General features: G+C 43.2%; 1 protein-coding gene across 1 annotated transcript in view; it reads right to left on the bottom strand.

Moving 5' to 3' along the window:
* The window catches only part of LOC128701904 (organic cation transporter protein-like), a 115602-nt gene that overhangs the window by 48703 nt on the left and 46899 nt on the right, over positions 1-20000 (bottom strand). Inside the window, exons 5-6 of the mRNA XM_070099836.1 lie at positions 6953-7134; positions 1696-1832 (exon numbers count right to left, since the gene is read on the bottom strand). Of these exons, the coding sequence (XP_069955937.1) occupies positions 1696-1832; positions 6953-7134 (319 nt within the window). The remainder of the gene's footprint in view (positions 1-1695; positions 1833-6952; positions 7135-20000) is intronic.

Here is a 20000-nt window from a genome sequence, read left to right as displayed (position 1 = left end):
CCTTTCTGCCGCTACCTTGTCATAGATCTCCAGTAGGTTTGTGACACCGGATTTCCTTTTCCTGAAACCGTGTTGGTTGTCGTGTTTAAGCTCATTCTTTTCTTGGTGTTCCACCACTCTTCTCCTGATAATCTTCTCCATGACTTTGTATACTATACATGTTAGTGACTCCGGTAGGTAGTTTAATGCTGCGCTTCCTTTCTTAAAAATTTGGACTATATTTGCTGTTTTCTGCACCTCAGGTAGTCGCCAGGTATCGATAGATGTGTTGAAGATTGTTGTTATGGGAACAGAGAGTGCTTCTTCTCCCTCTCTCAGGACCCGTGGAGAGATACTGCTTGTTCTCATCGCCTTTGATGTATCTAGTTCACATAACAGCGTCTTTACCTCCTCCTCATTTGTATGTATTGTCCATCACTTGATAGTGTACCCCACCAGTCTGGCTTTCTTGGGGTCCTTTCTGTCTCCACTCTAAATACTTCTTTAAATCTCATGCTGAGCTCTTGAAACACTTCTCGGTCATTTCTCGTGATCTTTCCTCCTTTCTCCCTCAGCCGGATTACCTGGTCCTTCACTGTTGTTTTCCTCCTGATGTGACTGTACAACACCTTGGGTCTTACTTTGCTTTATCTGTTATGTTATTTTCGAATTGCCGTTGGGCCTCCCTCCTTATCTGTGCATATTCATTTCTGGCTCTAGTGTGTGTTTGTGTGTGTTTATGTCTGCTCACCTAATTGTGGTTGCAGGGGTTGAATCACAGCTCCTGACTCTGCTGTGCATGATTGTGTGCAAAACATCCACTATGAAAAGATAGTGAACTTCTAAGTATTTCATAATATGTCACATTATCAAGGAATGTAAAAATAACAGAAAGAAGATTGTTTATAAGGTTAAGACATGACCTGACATATGACTGTATACTCGACCCAGTATGATGCAGGTGGGTGGGTCAATATACATGTCAAGTGAAAATTATACAGGTCATGTTATGCATGGTTTAAATTCCTCAAATTATTTTATAAATTAATATAATTTATATAATCCAGAACCAATATTCATATTAACGTCAATACAATTTGTCATGAATTTTGATTCAGTTAAATGTATTTCAACAATGGACCGGCTTGATACAACTTTCTCGGCATTTTGAACATCAATTGTGAGGTTTAAATCTCACAAGAATAAACAAAGCATTAGATTCTTGTCCACTTCTAAGACTATATTTATGTTGTTGTGATCTTAGTTCAAGTTTTTTTCCAGTTTGATTAAAATAAAATTTAATGCAATTTTTACAGAGGAATCTTATAGACAAAGCCGTCAGCATTTTTTGGATAATTCTTAATCAGATGTTCTCTTACTGTATCAAGATTTTTAATACAATTTGGATTTTAAAATTCTCAAGTAGAGAAGATACATGAAGACGCTTTTCACTGCAAAGGAGAACCAACATATTCTTGGTTGAATTTGTTTGTTTGTCATTTTCGAATTGTATAATCTATTTCTGACAGTTTTATATAGGATTTATCAATTAATTATTTTTGGTATTTTAGATAATTAGCTATTTCATAAATCTTCGACATTTCTTCCATCACTGTGTTTTGGGGATAACAGAGATTAAAGAATATCCATATTTCTTCACTAATCTCAAAATCTAGTTCTCAAAACCCAGAATATGAAATGTATCATCATTCTCACCTGCCAAAAGCTTCACTTTCCTGTAGAGTTTGTGGTAATTTACAGCCAACAGTCTCCGGCAGGAAGACAGTAAGACAACCAGAGACTAGTGACAACACACCAAATATAAGCAGTGGTAATGGCTTGTATATATCAGCCTGTGGAAGACGTAAGACACATTATTAGTCAATATGATCTTTTCGACCATTGAAAACATCAATATTATATAAGAAAATCATACCTAACCACAATAAAATTTGTGCAGTATAATATTTTCTGTAAGGTGAATAGTTAAAAATACAGAACTTCCAGAATGGTAAAAAAAGACAATAAGAATTTTCTATATCATGAATAGAAACTATTGGATACAGTGATCATCATGTTTATCATCAGTTAAACCCAGTGTTGATCTAACATTCTTAATGAAGACTTTGAATCTTCTGTAAGCGATCTAACTTACTAAAAAATAATTCCTTTGAGTTGTTCAACTCTCGGAAATTTCAATTTTTTGACGAAAGGTTTATTCCCACCTTCACTTTATCAGCAGTGATCAATGACTTCCATAGGTTTATCACTTTTAATTCATAATAATGATAACTAGACGTGTTTTGGTCACCGCTCGTTCCATAACCCCAGTCCAGTGTATCTCCATGCGGGCGACTAAAATAGTGCAGAGTGCGGCATAAGTTTGAAGTGCAGGTAAACGTCAGCAGTGAAGATTTGAAGCAAATTAGAAGAAACATTTACAAGTTAACATATATGTACAGGAAGTGGTAAGTATGTTTCGTATGACTGTAGTTCAAATGTTTTGGATTGAAGTTCTCGAGAGAGAGAGAGAGAGAGAGAGAGAGAGAGAGAGAGAGAGAGAGAGAGAGAGAGAGAGAGAGAGAGAGAGAGAGAGAGAAGTCGTATTTGATGCTATCTACCGAAGTAATTCTCTTAATTTCTGTTTCGTCATCTGCCACACAAGGTAGTGATGGCGTTGTGTGGCATGAGAAATTGTAAAATCAGCATTTCTTTATGGGTCGATCATGGAAGAAAAGTGTGGGACGATGAAGCAGTTATTTAAATGACAGTGGACAAAGCTCCTTGTCACATTACACATGTCTATGGTGGAGACGTGCCAAGGATGGGCAATGGTATAATTAACTAAGATGGTGCTGACATAGAACACTGGACGTCATTAGTCCACAGAACAATTATAGTGACAGTTGGTTCAGTGATTAACACACTTCCTAAGAGTTTTAAGACTCACTTATCATAGGTTCAAGCCCCACCCGTTCCCTGAGTTGATTAGCAAGTATAGTATCAGACACAGCCTATTAAAGTCATTCTGCAATCTTACATGCTTGACAACCTCATTTCTCACCAAACTGGAAATAATTCTTAAATCTGAATTTTAAACCTACATACCTATTAACCTGAAAAATCTCTCTGAGCCATATATACTAAGTGACAGTTTACCATCATGTAATAAAAGTAACGCAGTTTACCACAAAGCCAAACTATTAAGTGGTAGTTTTCCACCAAGCAATAACCACTTATTAGTTGTTTACCAGCAAGACATAATTACTAATAACGACATAGAAGTTGTTTATCAGTAAACTACAAGCAGGTATACACCACCTGGAAGTTTACCAGTTTCAGAGGAAGGACAGAGAAAACTATTCATAACTATCATGTGTTATTCAACACACAAGTGAATCTAGTCATTACTGTCAGTCAAATTTATCATTGGTCAAATTTATCATTGGTCAAATTGATCACTGGTCAAATTTATCATTGGTCAAATTGATCACTGGTCAAATTTATCATTGGTCAAATTGATCACTGGTCAAATTTATCATTGGTCAAATTGATCACTGGTCAAATTGATCACTGGTCAAATTGATCACTGGTCAAATTTATCATTGGTCAAATTGATCACTGGTCAAATTGATCACTGGTCAAATTGATCACTGGTCAAATTGATCACTGGTCAAATTGATCACTGGTCAAATTGATCACTGGTCAAATTGATCACTGGTCAAATTGATCACTGGTCAAATTGATCACTGGTCAAATTGATCACTGGTCAAATTGATCACTAGTCAAATTGATCACTAGTCAAATTGATCACTGGTCAAATTGATCACTGGTCAAATTGATCACTGGTCAAATTGATCACTGGTCAAATTGATCACTGGTCAAATTGATCACTGGTCAAATTGATCACTGGTCAAATTGATCACTGGTCAAATTGATAACTGGTCAAGTCAATGATTTTTACGTGTGTAATCCTGAACTTTTAGAACTCTGAATTGTCTGCTGTGTCGTCTGCATTAAACGGTTGACATAAACCAAATTCTTAGATAACCTAGCGTTTTTCATAGTTACAATGTAACTCAGCTACAATACAATGTAACTCAGCTACAATACAATGTAACTCAGCTACAATACAATGTAACTCAGCTACAATACAATGTAACTCAGTTACAATACAATGTAACTCAGTTACAATACAATGTAACTCAGTTACAATACAATGTAACTAAGTTACAATACAATGTAACTCAGTTACAATACAATGTAACTCAGCTACAATACAATGTAACTCAGTTACAATACAATGTAACTCAGTTACAATACAATGTAACTCAGTTACAATACAATGTAACTCAGTTACAATACAATGTAACTCAGTTACAATACAATGTGACTCAGTTACAATACAACGTAACTGTTACAATACAATGTAACTCAGTTACAATACAATGTAACTCAGTTACAATACAATGTAACTCAGTTACAATACAATGTAACTCAGTTACAATACAATGTAACTACACAAACTAATAACTCGCACACACGAGAATGAAACTTGTATCGACGTTTCGCTTCGACTTGGACCATTAATCAGACAGATAAATGAGGAACTTGTGCAACATTTGAGCATCTTTATTCTGGAAATGTTTCGCCAACCAGTGGCTTCTTCAGTCCAGTGCGGGGAATGGTGGAAGATGAAGAGTTTGAGGTAATCAGTCCCTCAGTTTGAAGGCAACTCTCTAGTGGAAGATGAGTCACCAGTGGAGAAACTCTCTAGTGGAAGATGAGTCACCAGTGGGGAAACTAGTGGAAGATGAGTCACCAGTGGAGAAACTCTCTAGTGGAAGATGAGTCACCAGTGGAGAAACTCTCTAGTGGAAGATGAGTCACCAGTGGAGAAACTCTCTAGTGGAAGATGAGTCACCAGTGGAGAAATTCTCTAGTGGAAGATGAGTCACCAGTGGAGAAACTCTCTAGTGGAAGATGAGTCACCAGTGGAGAAACTCTCTAGTGGAAGATGAGTCACCAGTGGAGAAACTCTATAGTGGAAGATGAGTCACCAGTGGAGAAACTCTCTAGTGGAAGATGAGTCACCAGTGGAGAAATTCACTAGTGGAAGATAAGTCACCAGTGGGGAAACTCACTAGTGGAAGATAAGTCACCAGTGGGGAAACTCACTAGTGGCAGATGAGGGAAACACAGCACTAAAAGTTTAAAGCCGATCAGAAGATGTATTTTTTAGTTATTACTCAGAATCAAACAAAATTTGTTCCTACACAGCCTAAACCATCAAATGTTCCATCAATTTCATACAATGATTTCGCGACAATTGTTTTAACCAAAGGGAAGCGCCAAACCCATAGGTATCAAACAGTCCTTGTCCCCCGTGGCCTGGTGGGTAAAGCTCTCGCTTCACACGGCAAAAGTCAGGGTTCGATTACCGGTGAGGGTAGCAACATTGGGAGTGGTTCTTTACACCGGTTGTCTATGTTCACCCATCAGTAAAACAGGTGCCTGGGTGTTAGTGGACTGGTGTGGGTCGCATCCTGGGACATAGCTGACCTAATTTGCCAGAAATGCTCAGTATAACAAGCGGCTTTCTATATAGTAGTATGTCACTGATGTCAGCTAGGACTGTATACCTTGTACATGTACTTGTAGTAAATAAAAATATTATTATTATTATTTTTATTTTATTTATTTTTTTATTAACACACTGGCCGATTCCCACCAAGGCAGGGTGGCCCGAAAAGAAAAACTTTCACCATCATTCACTCCATCACTGTCTTGCCAGATGGGTGCTTTACACTACAGTTTTTAAACTGCAACATTAACACCCCTCCTTCAGAGTGCAGGCACTGTACTTCCCATCTCCAGGACTCAAGTCCGACCTGCCGGTTTCCCTGAACCCCTTCATAAATGTTACTTTGCTCACACTCCAACAGCACGTCAAGTATTAAAAACCATTTGTCTCCATTCACTCCTATCAAACACGCTCATGCATGCCCGCTGGAAGTCCAAGCCCCTCGCACACAAAATCTCCTTCACCCCCTCCCTCCAACCTTCCCTAGGCCGACCCCTACCCCGCCTTCCTTCCACTACAGACTGATACACTCTTGAAGTCATTCTGTTTCGCTCCATTCTTTCTACATGTCCGAACCACCTTAACAACCCTTCCTCAGCCCTCTGGACAACAGTTTAGGCAATCCCGCACCTCCTCCTAACTTTCAAACTACGAATTCTCTGCATTATATTCACACCACACATTGCCCTGCCTCCATCCTTCTCCTCGCTGCAACATTCATCACCCATGCTTCACACCCATATAAGAGCGTTGGTAAAACTATACTCTCATACATTCCCCTCTTTGCCTCCAAGGACAAAGTTCTTTGTCTCCACAGACTCCTAAGTGCGCCGCTCACCCTTTTCCCCTCATCAATTCTATGATTCACCTCATCTTTCATAGACCCATCCGCTGACACGTCCACTCCCAGATATCTGAATACATTCACCTCGTCCATACTCTCTCCCTCCAATCTGATATCCAATCTTTCATCACCTAATCTTTTTTGTTATATTCATAACCTTACTCTTTCCTGTATTCACTTTTAACTTTCTTCTTTTGCACACCCTACCAAATTCATCCACCAACCTCTGCAACTTCTCTTCAGAATCTCCCAAGAGCACAGTGTCATCAGCAAAGAGCAACTGTGACAACTCCCACTTTATGTGTGATTCTTTATCTTTTAACTCCACGCCTCTTGCCAAGACCCTCGCATTTACTTCTCTTACAACCCCATCTATAAAAATATTAAACAACCACGGTGACATCACGCAAATGAAAATTAATAGACTCTATATGGTTAAATATATTCAAGATAAACTAAATGAAAAATAAGAAAATAAACAGAGTACTTTATTCTATGAAAATTTAAAATTTGCATAATTAATAAATAATATGGTAGTGACTTACCAGAGAAACAATGAATGACGCGAGAATACCACCAAGACGAGCACACATGGAACAAGTACCAACTCCCACACTGCGGTACTCAGTTGGGAAGATCTCGGCAGAGTAGATGTACAGGATGGAAAATGCTGCTGAGATTCCAAACTTACCCAACAAGCTCAGAGCAACTATCAACTTGTAATAGCCTTTCATAAGGAATGGGCAGAATAAAAGAGGCATTACACAAACACAGAGACAGTAATGTAGTATTACAAACTAGTAACTTTGTGTTCTACCTTCCAATGTTTTACTAAATCTAAACTATATTATTTCTACCTTATAAGGAAATAAGAAATGTATTTGTAGGTTCAGTAAAAGTATTGTTCTCCAGGTAAAGTATGTAATACTTGTATTAATCAGACCTTTTAATCTCCATTGAGTTTCAATTAGCATAGCATAAATATATAAGGGTAAATGAATTATATTGTTTTACCCCCATTTTAGACACAAATGTTCTCTGAAGAAGATGTCATCAGCAGTTGTAATCTACATAGCCATCATTAGGGAATTTGCAATGATAAATGAGGCTTCAATAAGTTCTTTACACAATACATCAGAGTGTTATCAAGAATGTTAAAAGCAAGCGATATGTACTGCCACAGTGACGTGTTATTTAAGAAATTACTAACTGGAATTACTTGTTCTGAACAACAATAAATATTATCTGGGGATTTTATAAATATCTGAAATAAATATTAGACATACACACACACACACACACACACACACACACACACACACACACACACACACACACACACACACACACACACACACGGTTCAGGGAGAGTGACCTAGTAGCGACCAGTGAAGAGGAGGGGCCAGGAGCTAGGACTCGACCTCTTCAACATCAACTAGGTGAGTACAACTAGGTGAGTATACACACACACACACACACACACACACACACACACACACACACACACACACACACACACACACACACACACACACACACACACACAAAAAAAAAAAAAAAAAAAAAAATTAAGTGCAACAGAGAATGGAAAAGGTACAGGAGGCATAGGACCCAGGAAAACAAGGAGATTAGTAGAAGAGCCAGAAACGAGTATGCGCAGATAAGGAGGGAGGCCCAGCGACAGTATGAAAACGACATAGCATCGAAAGTCAAATCTGACCCGAAACTGCTGTATAGCCACATTAGGAGGAAGACAACAGTCAAGGACCAGGTGATAAGGCTGAGGAAAGAAGGTGGAGAACTCACAAGAAACGATCAAGAGGTATGTGAGGAGCTCAACACGAGATTTAAGGAAGTATTTACAGTAGAGACAGGAAGGACTCTGGGGGGACAGACCAGATGGGGACACCAACAAGGAATACACCAACAAGTGTTGGACGACATACATACAGATGAGGAGGAGGTGAAGAAACTGCTAAGGGACATCGATACCTCAAAGGCAATGGGACCGGACAACATCTCTCCATGGGTCCTTAGAGAGGGAGCAGATATGTTGTGCGTACCACTTACCACAATCTTCAACACATCCCTGGAAACTGGGCAACTACCTGAGGTATGGAAGACGGCAAATGTAGTTCCCATTTTCAAAAAAGGAGACAAAAAAGAGGCACTAAACTATAGACCTGTGTCATTGACGTGTATAGTATGCAAAATTATGGAGAAGATTATCAGGAGGAGAGTGGTGGAGCACCTGGAACGGAACAGGAGTATAAATGCCAACCAGAACGGATTCACGGAAGGCAAATCCTGTGTCACAAACCTTCTGGAGTTTTATGATAAAATAACAGAAGTAAGACAAGAGAGAGAGGGGTGGGTTGATTGCATCTTCTTGGACTGCAAGAAGGCCTTTGACACAGTTCCTCACAAGAGATTAGTGCAGAAGCTAGAGCATCAGGCGCATATAACAGGAAGGGCACTGCAATGGATCAGAGAATACCTGACAGGGAGGCAACAACGAGTCATGGTACGTAATGATGTATCACAGTGGGCACCTGTGACGAGCGGGGTCCCACAGGGGTCGGTCCTAGGACCAGTGCTATTTTTGGTATATGTGAACGACATGACGGAAGGGTTAGACTCAGAAGTGTCCCTGTTTGCAGATGATGTGAAGTTAATGAGGAGAATTAAATCTGATGAGGACCAGGCAGGACTTCAAAGAGACCTGGACAGACTGGACACCTGGTCCAGCAAATGGCTTCTCGAATTTAATCCTGCCAAATGCAAAGTCATGAAGATAGGGGAAGGGCACAGAAGACCACAGACAGAGTATAGGCTAGGTGGCCAAAGACTGCAAACCTCACTCAAGGAGAAAGATCTTGGGGTGAGTATAACACCGAGCATGTCTCCGGAAGCACACATCAATCAGATAACTGCTGCAGCATATGGGCGCCTGGCAAACCTGAGAACAGCATTCCGACACCTTAGTAAGGAATCATTCAAGACACTGTACACCGTGTATGTCAGGCCCATACTGGAGTATGCAGCACCTGTTTGGAACCCGCACTTGATAAAGCACGTCAAGAAACTAGAGAAAGTACAAAGGTTTGCAACAAGGTTAGTTCCAGAGCTAAGGGGAATGTCCTATGAAGAAAGATTAAGGGAAATCGGCCTGACGACACTGGAGGACAGGAGGGTCAGGGGAGACATGATAACGACATATAAAATACTGCGTGGAATAGACAAGGTGGACAAGGACAGGATGTTCCAGGGAGGGGACACAGAAACAAGAGGCCACAATTGGAAGTTGAAGACACAAATGAGTCAGAGAGATAGTAGGAAGTATTTCTTCAGTCATAGAGTTGTAAGGCAGTGGAATAACCTAGAAAATGACGTAGTGGAGGCAGGAACCATACACAGTTTTAAGACGAGGTTTGATAAAGCTCATGGAGCGGGGAGAGAGAGGGTCTAGTAGCAACCGGTGAAGAGGCGGGGCCAGGAGCTAGGACTCGACCCCTGCAACCACAAATAGGTGAGTACAAATAGGTGAGTACACACAGTCACACAGTCACGCAGACGTGGGTGCACAAGGCTCCGAGAACCTTAGTGTTTTTAAGGTGTGCCGTAAATGCTAGCAGTAATCAGTGGTAGTGACAACGTCAATGAGCAATCCTACGAGTGATAACCAAAATTATTAGTTAAAAAAAAGTCGAGAGGAAGCCTGAAATCATTAATATTTCAAAGTGCCAAACCGTTAGGGGCCTAGTAGGCACCTGTTGCCACACAGATTCAATTATACAAAGATCAAAGTGAGTGTGGAAGCGGGTGTTCAAGAATTATGAGAGATTGGTTAACAAGTGAAATGTGGGGCACCATACAGTGAGAGTGAAAAAGTTAATAAGCAAGAGGAGAAAGGAAAAATAAAATATATAACAAGGGAAGGTGGCATGAGTAGGCCTGCTGAAGCAGTGACGTCACAATAGTTGTGTGCTATTGTAAATATAAAGTGTAGCCCACCGAATGTGAAGTGGATTCTATCATAAGTGAAAAGTGAAATCACTTGAGGAACGCGAGATGTATGAGCATATATAGTTATAAACATCACGGGTGAGGGATTTTCAAAATAGTGATACAAGGCCTATGTACGACGACTACATCATCAGCATCTGGCAACTTGTCATCATGCCGCTGCCAGCGCAAGTATTGCTGACCTATTGTGGTTGCATGTTGTCAGATTCAGATCTCTGCATCACTGTTAGATACTGGTCACTCACTCCTGCAAACTATTACCGGAATTAGAGTAGAAATAGCATAGATAAGATGGAGATAGGGTTGACGAGAGTGTGAGGAGTAAAGCGGTCTAGCGAGGGGTAATGTCACACACTTGTAGAAGCTGACACAAGCTAAATTTTACAACCTAGTATTGCTCTCCATATTTTATAAGTAGAATTGATAAGTGTTAGAATTACTATTGGTAAGTTTTGGAATTACTGGTATTACTGCTGGTATTTATTAGCAGTATGAATACTTAGAAGTGGGGGCGCACACACACACACACATACACACACACATACCTCGCCTTAAAACTATGTATGGTTCCTGCCTCCACCACATCACTTTCTAGGCTATTCCATGGCCTGACTACTCTATGATTGAAGAAATACTTCCTAACATCCCTTTGATTCATCTGAATCTTCAACTTCCAATTGTGACCTCTTGTGTCTGTGTCCCATCTCTGGAAGACGGGATGTTCCAGAGATGGGACACAGACACAAGAGGTCACAATTGGAAGTTGAAGACTCAGATGAATCAAAGGGATGTTAGGAAGTATTTCTTCAATCATAGAGTAGTCAGGCCATGGAATAGCCTAGAAAGTGATGTGGTGGAGGCAGGAACCGTACATAGTTTTAAGGCGAGGTATGATAGAGCCCATGGGGCAGGGAGAGAGAGAACCTAGTAGCAATCAGCGAAGAGGCGGGGCCAGGAGCTGTGAATCGACCCCTGCAACCACAAATAGGTGAGTACAAATAGGTGAGTACATACACGAGAGTGGAGTAACAGTCACCCCTCAACCACATACCACCTACCTCCCCTACCCACCACTGAACATACAGTCCAAGCCCTCTCTCTCTCTCTCTCTCTCTCTCTCTCTCTCTCTCTCTCTCTCTTTCTCTCTCTCTCTCTATCTCTATCTATATCTATCTATCTATCTATCTATCTTTCTCCCTCTCTCTCTCCCTCTATCTCCCTCCCTCTCTCTCTCTTTTTTTTTTTTTTTTTTTACACAGGATTTGACAAGGTTAAGGATCCCTAGCATTATTGACAGCTATATTACAGGTTAAGGATTCCTAACTTTATTGGCAAGCTAAGAGCTGTTACCTACATCAGCTCATTTGAAAGCATTTTTATTGTTATGAGACATACAAGTAGGGAACAGGATGAAGTTGGAGCCATCTGTGGGCCAGCATTTTCATTTGATCAACTGACTTTATCTCGTTGACATCATTATGCTGTACGAATGTGTTCCCTACTCCAGTCATCCTGGGTATGTATGATCTCAGATGGAGTGATGTTCTGGAGAAGGGTACTGCCAGAGTGAAGTTGCTGCTTTCTGCCCGTCTTGTGGCAAAAAAGCTTGTTTCACGCTGTCCTCGAAGTGGATCCAAGTGTGGTATTTTGACAATATTGGCCTTGTACATAACAGTAAGGCTACCCACATCCCTCCTATGTTGAAGGCTCTGCTGAAATGACAGATCTATCCAGGATGGGTCCAGGCGAGAGATAAGACGTCTTGCTCTGTTCTCTACTCTGTCAAGCAGTCGCAGATGAGAGGGGGGGCAGGCAAACCAAGAAAGTGGAGCATACTCAAGGTGTGAGCGTACTTGTGCTTCGTACAGGATCTTGCAACCTCAACCAGCACCTTATACAGAGGGACTTTGATGACCTTCTTGCAGTGTTTGACATGAGAAACTTTGTTGATTTCCCTACTCATATCTCTGGCTCCTCCCTTGACCCAGTAGTGAGTGATCTGGCAGAAGGCATAGTCACTTGTCAACCCCTCGGCTACGTTGGATCGTCTGACCACAAGGCTGTTTTTACCACACTTAAGATCCCAACAGAACGAGGTGAGGAGTCCACACGCACAACCTGGCTATGGGAAAGAGGTAATTGGCCAGCCCTTTGCTCTGAGCTCGCCACCACCGACTGGAATGCTCTTCTCCAGGGGGATGTTGACAACCAAGTGAAAGCCTTCACTGGATACATCCTTAATCTGCAACAAGAACACATTCCTCACCGGCAATATGTGACAAAGCCTACAGATCAGCCTTGGTTTGGCTTTCGTTGTAGAGAGGCTGCTACTGCTAAGTACAAAGCATGGCGAAGGTATAAGAGACATCCTACCACCTATAACAGGAACTTGCACATGCAAGCCTGTAGGCATATGGGTGATGTTCAAAAGTGGGCCATTGCTAAATGGGAGGTGGACACTAAAAGAAAGTTAGCATCAGGTAGGATAGGCTCCAAAACCTGGTGGTCCCTGGTCTAGGACAGACAAGGTTATCTGCCTGATGAACTTATTCCACCTCTAAATCGACAGGATGGGACCACCTCTACTAGTAGTCAAGAGAAGGCGGACCTCTTTGCTGAACACTTTGCTACCAAAATGCAAGTTCCTGATCCAGCAAGGGACCCTCCTTGGCAAGCTGCAAGAACTGTGTCAAAACTGTCAGTGGTGACAATAAGGCAGGAGGAGGTGCATTTCTCTCTCTCTCTCTCTCTCTCTCTCTCTCTCTCTCTCTCTCTCTCTCTCTCTCTCTCTCTCTCTCTCTCTCTCTCTCTGTCTCTCTCTCTCTCTCTCTCTCTCTCTCTCTGTCTCTCTCTCTCTCTCTTTTTTACACAGGGTTTGACAAGGTAAGGTTAAGGATCCCTAGCTTTATAGACAAACTATTTACAGGTTAAGGATTCCTAACTTTGTTGGCTAGCTAGGAGCTGTTACCTACATCAGCTCATTTGAAAGCATTTTTGTTGTTATGAGACATATAAGTAGGGAACAGGATGAAGTTGGAGCCATCTGTGGGCCAGCAATTTCATCTGGTAGATCAACTGACTTTATCTCGTTGACATCATTATGCTGTACGAATGTGTTCCATACTCGAGTCATCCTGGGTATATATGATCTCAGATGGAGTGATGTTCTGGAGAAGGGTACAGCCAGAGTGAAGTTGCTGCTTTCTGCCCGTCTTGTGGCATAAAAGCTTGTTTCACGCTGTCCTCGAAGTAGATCCAAGTGTGGTACTTTGACAATATTGGCCTTGTACATAACAGTAAGGCCACCCACATCCCTCCTGTGTTGAAAGCTCTGCTGAAATGACAGATCTATCCAGGATGGGTCCAGGCGAGAGATGAGACGTCTTGCTCTGTTCTCTACTCTGTCAAACAGTCGCAGATGAGAGGGGGGGGGAGGCAAACCAAGAAAGTGGAGCATACTCAAGGTGTGAGCTTACTTGTGCCTCGTACAGAATCTTGCAACCCCTACTGTCAAGCAGATGCGAGATACGGCGAAGTGCTGTAAGCTTCCTGGCTGCCTTGTTTGCAAGATTTACAACATGGTTCTTCATGGTTAGTTTGGAGTCAAATTTCACATTAAGGGTATCAACTTTTTCTCCAGGTGCCAACACCTTCCCATTCATCCTTACCAGCATTACCATCATGGTGCCTAGAGACCATCCTCATTTGCATTTCGTCAGGTGCAAATGTTACTTGCCATCTATTTCCTCAAGCTGATATAGCTCCTAGCTGGTGATTGATGTAGCTTAGAGCAGCTGGCATTTCTTCTCTTGGATAAGTGAATGTCATTGTACAGTCGTCTGCATATGCATGGGATTCTGGGATGAGATGAAGAAGGTCGTTGAAGTAGACATTCCATAATAATGGTCCCAGCACGCTTCCTTGTGGAACACTTGCCCTAATAGGATGTCTTGCTGATTCCGTTCCATTGAGAACTACCCTAAGAGATCTACCATGAAGGTAATCACTGAGGAGACATAGCGTAGAGCCTGCAGTTTCCAGTGCTTGAAGTTTTGCCAAGAGGCCCTGGTGCCACACCCGGTCGAAAGCACCAGCAATGTCCAATGCTACCACACAGCTGACTTTGGATTCATCCAGTGACTGGTGCCACTTAGTGGAGAGGTTTAACAACAGATCAGCAGCAGAGTAACCTTTCCTGAAGCCATATTGACGATCACAAAGTACTGAGTGGTAGTCAAGAAACTCTGTCATTTGTCTTGAGATTATTGTCTCAAGGATCTTACTAGTGATTGACAGGAGTGACACAGATCTGTAGTTGCTGATTTCTGCTCTGCTCTTCTTTTTGTGAACAGGGACTACATTTGCCTCTTTCCACAGAGAGGGCCATTTACACTGTACTAGGCAGTGCTGAAAGATGCGAGGTGCTGCTAGCTGGTCTGCACATCTTCTCAGCAATCTTTGGCTCAACTTGTCTGGGCCCACAGCCTTTTCTTGGTCAAGCGATTTAAGAGGGAAATGCACCTCCTCCTGCCTTATTGTCACCACTGACAGTTTTGACACAGTTCTTGCAGCTAGCCAAGGAGGGTCACTTGCTGGATCAGGAACTTGCATTTTGGTAGCAAAGTGTTCGGCAAAGAGGTCCACCTTCTCTTGACTACTAGTAGAGGTGGTCCCATCCTGTCGATTTAGAGGTGGAATGAGTTCATCAGGCAGATAACCCTGTCTGTCCTTGACCTGGGACCACCAGGTTTTGGAGCCTACCCTACCTGATGCTAGCTTTCTTTTTGTGTCCACCTCCCATTTAGCAATGGCCCACTTTTGAACGTCACCCATATGCTTACAGGCTTGCCTGTGCAAGTTCCTGTTATAGGTGGTAGGATGTTACTTATACCTTCGCCATGCTTTGTACTTAGCAGTAGCAGCCTCTCTACAAAGAAAGCCAAGCCAAGGCTGATCTGTAGGCTTCGTCACATATTGCCAGTGAGGAATGTGTTCTTGTTGTAGATTAAGGAGGTGTCCAGTGAAGGTTTTCACTTGCTTGTCATCATCCCCTTGGAGAAGAACATTCCAATCGGTGAAGGTGAGTTCAGAGCAAAGGGCTGGCCAATTACCTCTTTCTTTCTTTCTTTCTCTCTCTCTCTCTCTCTCTCTCTCTCTCTCTCCCTCCCTCTCTCTCTCTCTCTCTCTCTCTCTCTCTCTCTCTCTCTCTCTCTCTCTCTCTCTCTCTCTCTCTCTCTCTCTCTCTCTCTCTCTCTCTTTCCATCTTTCCCCTCCCTCTGCTCTAACTCTATCTCTTCCTTTCTATCTTCTCTCTCCCCTCCTCACACACCTTTCATTCATCTTCCCTTCCCTCCTTTGGCCTTCCCTAACTCCCCTCCCAGGATTCTCTCTCCCTCTTTCTCTATCCCTCTCTTCCTCCCACTCTCTCACACACAAGCTCCTTTCCGTGGTAAAAAAAAAAATGGGCAACCCAAGAGGGCGGAGACCCAGGGGTCTGGAGGTTGAACCCAGGATGGAGGAACCTGGGAGGGAGAAATGTGAGGTAGACCTAACAAAAATGGAGTTATAGTGGGAAATGAAGCTAGCTGAGCTCAGCAGGGAAATTGAAGAGAGCAGGAAGTGGGGACTACAAGTCTTAGCAGCAGAAGATAATATAAAGTGCTTAGAAGAGAAGCTAAAAAAACTGAAACAGAATAGAGAGACATATGACAGCACAGGAAGGATATCAGGGATTTCTATACCAGTCACAGACGAGTGGGCTGTATGGATTCAGGAAAAGTTGAGTACAGGAATACCAATCGTGAAGCCTGCAGTCAATGCAGGAGACAAGACTTATGCAGAGACTCTAACAGTCAACTACAGTGGCAGGGAACAGATGAGCAGGGAAAACTGTCCACGGGCTGCAGCAAGGGCAGGGCTTCAAGGCATGAACATCTCGATGGAAGGAAATAAAACACCTCAGAAGTCACAAATAGAGACACAGTGGGAGGAGGAGAGGAAGAGGTCAGTGTTTGTCTACAGGCTCCAAGAAGTTGAAGGGGAAACCTATGATGAAAAAATCCAGGGAAAAAAAAGCGATCGAAGGTATCTCGAAAGCAATAGGAGAGCGAGACATGACCCAGGTGGCAAATTTTCGGAGAATTGGGTGGTTTGCACACAGAAGGAGACGACCTGTCAAAGTAGTCTTCAAGGCAGAATCAGCTCGAACCAGGGTCCTGCAGGAGAATGCACGACTGAGGGACAAATCAGAGTACCAGAGTGTGTACCTCGATCGCGACAGAACACATGAGGAAAGGACGAGACTGAGAGAGAGGGTACAAAAACGAAAGGAGGAACAGGAGGCATCGATGAGGACGAGTGGAACCCAGACTCAGGTGGAAGGACAAATACACCCTACAGAGACACCCACAGAAGGACTCCAATCACAACAACCCCGAAGCAACTGAACAACCTCAGCTAAAACCCGCACACTGTTCCCTCTGCCCCCATCCCCCACCACAAACCCCACCCATACTGTGAAAATCCCAATGCAGATGAACAGTCTCAACCAGCACCCACACACTGTTCCCTCTGCCCCCACCCCCAACATCAAAAATCCCACTGCCACAGCAGCTCCCTGCGGGCACTCTACCCTCACTCCCCCCACCACAAATTCCACCTACACCACAAACCCCCATAACCCCCCCAGGGCTTGCGCCCCCCAACCCCAATATTCTCCAAGGTCCACCATGATTGACAAGAAGCTGAAGGTGTTGTACACAAACGCAGATGGAATAAAAAATAAATATGAGGAATGGCACGAAAGAATCAACGAAAAGTCCCCGGACATCATAGCAGTCACAGAAACGAAACTCACTGAGACAATAACAGATGCAGTCTTCCCACCAGGATATCAGATCCTGAAGAAAGATAGAAAGAGCAGAAGGGGAGGAGGGGTTGCACTGCTCATAAAAAAGCGATGGAGTTTCCAGGAAATGGAGGGCATGGACGAGATTGGGGAAAGGGACTACATAGCAGGCACAATTCAATCTGGGGAACCTAAGGTAGTCATTGTTGTGATGTATAACCCACCACAGAACTGCAGGAGACCAAGAGAGGAATATGATGAGAGCAACAGAGCGATGGTAGACACACTGGCTGAGGTGGCACGAACAGCTCAAACGTGCAGAGAAAAGTTACTGGTTATGGGTGATTTCAACCACAGGGAGAACAACTGGAAAAAACTGGAGCCTCATGGAAGCCCCGTAACATGGAGAGCCAAGTTGATGGATGTGGTACTGGAAAACCTCATGCATCAACACATCAGGGACACTACCAGAGAGCGAGGGGAGGATGAACCAGCAAGACTGGACCTTGTGTTCACTCTGAGTAGCTCAGACGTTGATGACATCACATATGAGAAGCCCCTCGGAGCTAGTGACCATGTAGTTCTGAGTTTTGATTATATAATAGAGTTACAGATGGAGAGGGTAACAGGATTCGAATGGGAAAAGCCAAACTATAAAAGGGGAAACTACACAGGTATGAGGAACTTTCTGCGGGAGGTGCAGTGGGACAGAGAAATGGTAGGAAAGATAGTAAATGAAATGGAGTATGTAACAACAAAATGCAAGGAGGCAGACGAAAGGTTTGTTCCCAAGGGCAACAGAAAAAATGGGAAGACCAAAGCGAGTCCTTGGTTTACCCAAAGGTGCAGGGAGAGGCAAAAACTAAGTGCATTAGAGAATGGAAGAGGTATAGAAGGCAAAGGACCCAGGAAAACAAGGAGATCAGTCGAGGAGCCAGAAACGAATATGCACAGATAAGGAGGGAGGCCCAGCTACAGTACGAAAATGACATAGCATCGAAAGCCAAGACCGACCCCCGAAACTGCTGCTTAGCCACATTAGGAGAAAGACGAGTCAATGACCAGGTGATCAGGCTGAGGAAAGAAGGTGGGGAACTCACAAGAAACGATCAAGAGGTATGCGAGGAGCTCAACAGGAGATTTAAGAAAGTATTTACAGTGGAGACAGGAAGGACTCTGGGAAGACAGGACAGAGGGGGACACCAACAGCGAATAGACCAACAGGTGCTGGACGATATGCACACAACTGAGGAGGAGGTGAAGAAGCGGCTAAGTGACCTTGATACATCAAAGGCAATGGGACCGGACAACATCTCTTCATGGGTCATCAGGGAAGGAGCAGATACATTATGTGTGCCATTAACCACAATCTTCAACACCTGAAGTACGAAAGACCGCAAATGTAGTTCCCATTTTTAAGAAAGGAGACAGAAAAGAGGCACTAAATTACAGACCAGTGTCACTGACCTGTATAGTATGCAAAGTCATGGAGAGTGGTGGAGCACCTTGAACGGAACAAAATTATAAACGATAACTAGCACGGATTCATGGATGGCAAATCCTGTGTCACAAACCTTCTGGAGTTCTATGACAAAGTTACAGAAGTGCGACACGAGATAGAGGGGTGGGTTGATTGTATTTTCTTGGACTGCAAGAAGGCCTTCGACACAGTTCCTCACAAGAGACTAGTACAGAAACTAGAGGATCAGGCACGTATAACAGGAAGGGCACTGCAATGGATCAGAGAATACCTGACAGGGAGGCAACAACGGGTCATGGTATGGGATGAGATATCACAGTGGGTACCTGTGACGAGGGGGGTTCCACAGGGGTCGGTCCTAGGACCAGTGCTATTTCTGGTATATGTGAATGACATGATGGAAGGGATAGACACAGAGGTGTCCCTGTTCGCAGATGATGTGAAGTTAATGAGGAGAATTAATTCAGATGAGAACCAGGCAGGACTTCAAAGATACCTGGACAGGCTGGACACATGGTTCAGCAACTGGCTTCTTGAATTCAACCCTGCCAAATGCAGTCATGAAGATCGGAGAAGTGAAAAGAAGACCGCAAACAGAGTATAGACTAGGTGGCCTAGGACTGCAAACCTCTCTCAAGGAGAAAGATCTTGGACTGACCATAACACCGAGCATGTCTCCGGAGGCACACATCAACCAGATAACTGCTGCAGCGTATGGGCACCTGGTAAACCTGAGAATAGCGTTCCGATACCTTAGTAAGCAATCGTTCAAGACACTGTACACTGTGTACACCAGGCCCATACTGGGGTATGTAGCTCCAGTTTGGAACCCACACCTGGGCAAACACGTCAAGAAATTAGAGAAAGTGCAAAGGTTTGCAACAAGGCTAGTTCCGGAGCTCAAGGGTGTGTCCTACGAAGAAAGATTGCGGGAAATCGGACTGACGACATTGGAGGACAGGCGGGACAGGGGCGACATGATAACGACATACAAGATACTGCGTGGAATAGATAAGGTAGACAGAGACAGGTTGTTCTAGAGAAGGGACACAGAAACAAGGGGTCACAACTTGAAGCTGAAGACTCAGACGAGTCATAGGGATGTTAGGAAGTATTTCTTCAGTCACAGAGTCGTCAGGAAGTGGAATAGACTAAAAAGCGATGTAGTGGAGGCAGGAACCATACATAGCTTTAAGACGAGGTATGACAAAGCTCTGGAAGCAGAGAGAGAGAGGGCCTA

The sequence above is a fragment of the Cherax quadricarinatus genome, chromosome 69 (assembly GCF_038502225.1).
Source record: "Cherax quadricarinatus isolate ZL_2023a chromosome 69, ASM3850222v1, whole genome shotgun sequence".
Lineage (NCBI taxonomy): Eukaryota > Metazoa > Arthropoda > Malacostraca > Decapoda > Parastacidae > Cherax > Cherax quadricarinatus.
The sequence above is the reverse complement of the archived record's forward strand: the minus strand, read 5'-3'. Positions and strand labels throughout refer to the sequence as shown.